Source organism: Dermacentor variabilis, chromosome 4, assembly GCF_050947875.1.
Source record: "Dermacentor variabilis isolate Ectoservices chromosome 4, ASM5094787v1, whole genome shotgun sequence".
Lineage (NCBI taxonomy): Eukaryota > Metazoa > Arthropoda > Arachnida > Ixodida > Ixodidae > Dermacentor > Dermacentor variabilis.
This window is the reverse complement of record NC_134571.1, coordinates 194,968,442-194,972,481: the sequence shown is the minus strand read 5'-3', so window position 1 is coordinate 194,972,481 and position 4,040 is coordinate 194,968,442. Positions and strand designations below refer to the sequence as shown.

The following is a 4,040-nucleotide window of genomic DNA, read 5'->3' as shown; positions in this document are numbered from 1 at the left end:
GCCGCTTACTAACAGTTCGAAAGCCAGGCTACTTGACCCGTATCGCAGGAGGGGCGACGAGAACGGCAGCGCGACTTACACGATGAGGTCGCGCTTCTACAGCTGCCTTTTCTAGAATAACACGGAACAAGCGTACTCGAGTTCAGGATGCCGCGTTCTCGCGGACTCTGACGAACAATTTGTTCACTGCGCTTGCGAGCACAACTCCATTTTTGCGGGCGGATTGTTCATCGCCCCGCATCCGATCGACTTCACCGATTTGGGCTTCGTTCTATTGACCATGTCGAGCAACGTCGTGATGACCATAATTATATCAGCGGTGTGGCTCGTCTACTTGCTGGTCATGGTGTGGGCCGCGAAGCAAGACGCGCTAGACGAAGGCGCCGCGGGCATAGAGTACCTCGCAGAGAACGAGCAGGACGATGCGTTCGGCTATCTCGTGTCTGTCTACACATGGTTCCTCAAGGGCTCTGGGACCACGAGCCGAGTGCTTCTCGTTGTCCACGGGTCTGACGACGAATCTCGCGAAGTGGTGCCTCGCGACGGCGCGCGAAACCCATTGGCGCTTCAGGCCGGTGGCCGAGACTGGTACTTTCTAAGCCATCCGTCAAGCCTTGGAGACGTTGAGGCCATTTCTTTGACCCTGGAGCTGAAGGGCAACGAGAGCTCCTGGCACCTGAGCACAGTTGTCGTAAGGGACCTTCAAACGGCCTCACAGGCGGTTTTCCTCGTTGACGACGTGCTGACCCCGGACGCGTACAAAGGAGCGTCGACCTTTACCTTCCACGTTGCCGACGAGTGGAGCCTTCGCAACCCGTGGCGAATCTTCAGCGCCAGAATCATCCGCTACTTTCGCGAGGAGCACCTCATCTTCAGCATTTTCAGCCGCTTGCCGACCAGCAACTTCACTCGCAAGCAGCGTGCCTCGCTGGCCCTGCTGCTCGTCACCACGGGCATGATGGTGAGCCTCATGTTCTACGGCCTGGACGCCGACGAAGAGGAATACTTCAACTGGCGTTTCTTCTACACACTACTCGAGTTGCCAACGGGCCGCGAGCTCGTCATTGCCCTGCAGCCAACGATCCTCGTAACGCCATTCGCATTCCTGGTCGTCTTTCTCTTAGAGAAGTCCCGGCCATTGGCATTTCGACGAAAGCCTACAGTGCCCAAGGTGTATGTCGAAGAAGTAGTGGAAGACTGGGTTCACGACACGGACACGTCTACCGATTCAGCCAAAACGGGAAAGGTGCCCAGGGAGCGTCTGACGAGCAACGTGCAGCTGCCGCTGTTCCCAACCTGGGTCTCCGTATTCGCCTGGCTCCTCTGTTTGTCCGCTTCCCTGGTAGCCTCGGTGCTCGTCATACTCTACGGCCTGACGTACGGTTACCGTCGAAGTCTGTCGTGGGTGCGCTGCAACTTCATCAACGTGCTCCTGGGCGAATTTGTGGTGAGCCCGCTCAAGATTCTGTGCCTTTCGGCAGTCATGGCTTGCGTGCTGAAGGCGCCTGTAGAGATGGAGAATATACCGGTGCGCTTTATCGAGTAGTCGCTACAATCGATTTTTAGGAATGACTCTGACACAAGATTTCAGAACACCCGCCTGTTGCCAATCATGTGACCCTGCTGGAATCACGGATCGTTCTTTTCCTCAATTCATCTTTTACTGCGCGCTAGGCAAACACTCAATGGAGCAGCGTGCATTGTCTTCGCTTGAACATACACCCTACGAACGTTTCAATATTTGAATGTGCTGCACTATTGCCGAAGTAGCCGTGGCTAAGCTCAATCTGTGGACACGCAACATATTCGCTTAGACTCGGGACATTCGCACAACTCGTGCGCTACACCGCATTACAGACAGCTATATTGGTGACAAAATTATGGATGTCTTTCTCTTGGCCGGCAATAATAAAGTATATTGATTTAAATGTTCCTAGGGGCTGCGCTAGAAGGAGACTGCGAGACCTTCGTCTTCAACTAAATGACCATTTATTGCGAGAGTGACATCATGTTAGGACAAATTAAATTCATAAATAGAAGGTAGGGAGGTTAACCAGGACTCAGCCCGGTTGGCTACCCTTTATTGGGAAGGAAAGAGGGCAGGAAACGATTAGGAGAAGAAACGAAAGTCCACTGCGGATGTCGTCGACGTGGTAGCAGTTTTCTGCTATATATCACTGACGGTCACCCATACAGGATCACAGGCGGCCACTCAATCCTGTAGCTTTCCAAAGTCGCAGCAGCGCTTTTGTGCCCTTTTGTAGGTGCGACATGCGACGCGGTGGTCCCACGATCTTGTTAAAGGTTAACGGTTTCCTATCTAACTGATTTATAGCTGTGCAGAGGTCGTCTTTCATTTTTAAAAGATGGGCAGTAGAACAGTAGGTGTTCTAAAGTGTCCTCGACACCGCAGGCATTGCACTCGACGCTATCAGCCACATCAATCATACACGTGTATGCATTGGTGAATGCAACGCCCAAGCGTAAGCGGTACAACATTGTTTTCTCACTTCGCGGGAGTCAGCCAATGTGCGACGTGCTATATAGTGCTGAAGAAAGAGAAATCACGTTCGACAGAACGAACAGACAACAGCGAACCATAACCGTCTGGGGAGTTGTAAATGCTGCACTTTTGTCGATATGCTTACGGAACAAAACTGTGCTATTGCACAACTATGTAAAACGTGTGGTAAATGAATTTATCTTTCGAGGTTTCCAGTTGAGCGCCCAGGAACGCAAGCTCATTAACCTATGGTGCTATTCAGGATGCGCCTAGTATCTCGTTCACTCGAGTTTTACCCGAGTTTGCTCGACGGCTGTCAGTGAACGGCGATAGCGCGGAACCCGCGGCAGCTACAGGCAGAAAAAATGTAGACAAAAAGCCGCGTATGACAACATGAGCGCACCCTTGGCGGCACGCTGCTTCCACGTTTCAAGCGCAAAAGGCTGCACAACGAAACGCGCCAGCGCCGCGTACTCTTATCCACGGATTATCGCAACTTTGCAATGCCATGACTGTTCCACTGTGTATCTGCACAGTTGCCGTGAGCCGCTTGCCACGCCTTTCTCGGGCGCGTCAAGGGCGTGCCTCCTCTTTCGGGCACTTTCTATCCTCCATCAAATGCGAACAGGCTACATGCGCACATTCTTGCACCTACACTTTCGCTCAATAGAATACGTTAAAATACAACAAATAAAATACCAAACATATTTATTTCTTCAAGTATCTGTTTCTCGTTTGGCATGCTAGGGATTTCTGATCACAAACGGAGATCGAGGAAATTATTAAATTTTGCACTTCTTGCCGAGAGTGGCGACAGTGAGGCGAAAGCTTAGAAGCGGATACATTGAAGTGGGTGGCACGCACGAGGGAGTTCATACGGTGAGAAGCACTCAGATGCGCTGCAGTGCTATTATCAATAAAGTCAGTCATGACTATTGGGGGAATTGAAACGCAGCGCCGTGGTACGGCTATTCATTACAGGCGCTTAGCTAGGCTATTAAGGCCCCTGCTTTACCCACTGAAAACGACACACGGAGCACGGACGACGATACGGGAGCAACGCAAGACGTTCATTTGAGGGATCGCCAGTCCTTTGTGCGCAAGCGCGAGTAAGACCGGGCGCGAGAGAGAAAATCTGGGGGCTTTTGCCCCTTGAATATGTGCCTCTGCCTAAGCACTACGGAGGAGGTTTCTTAGCGCGTGTTGTGTGCGTTTGTCCCCTAGAAATGCCGACGATGCGGAATGCAGCTTAGCGCTCCGCCGCTGGCTGCCCGCGCGGTCAGGCAGTGGGCACGAACGCCCCATCTGGTGATCGCTGTGTCTGAAGGGGCAAGGTTCTAAGTGGTGTTGTATTACTCACGGGTCGCTTTTTTCGTCGCGACGAAAGATTGGATTTTTTACAAGCACTGCTACAGGAGGGCACATGCAACCGGCAAACGGAGGCCTCCGGAGAGCACCTAAGGTTATAATAAAGCAGGCGGCATAGTTTGTCCCGGTCACCCATAGAGTTTTATATTAGTATAATATAATATCTATT

The 4,040-nt window shown here is 51.9% G+C and overlaps 1 protein-coding gene across 1 annotated transcript; it reads left to right on the top strand.

The window, feature by feature from the left end:
- Positions 1–280: 280 nt before the first annotated feature.
- LOC142578491 (polycystin-1-like protein 2) lies at positions 281–1,546 on the top strand. The gene has a single exon (XM_075687872.1). The coding sequence runs from the start codon at positions 281–283 to the stop codon at positions 1,544–1,546; it is 1,266 nt and encodes a 421-aa protein (XP_075543987.1).
- The last annotated feature ends 2,494 nt before the right edge of the window (positions 1,547–4,040 follow it).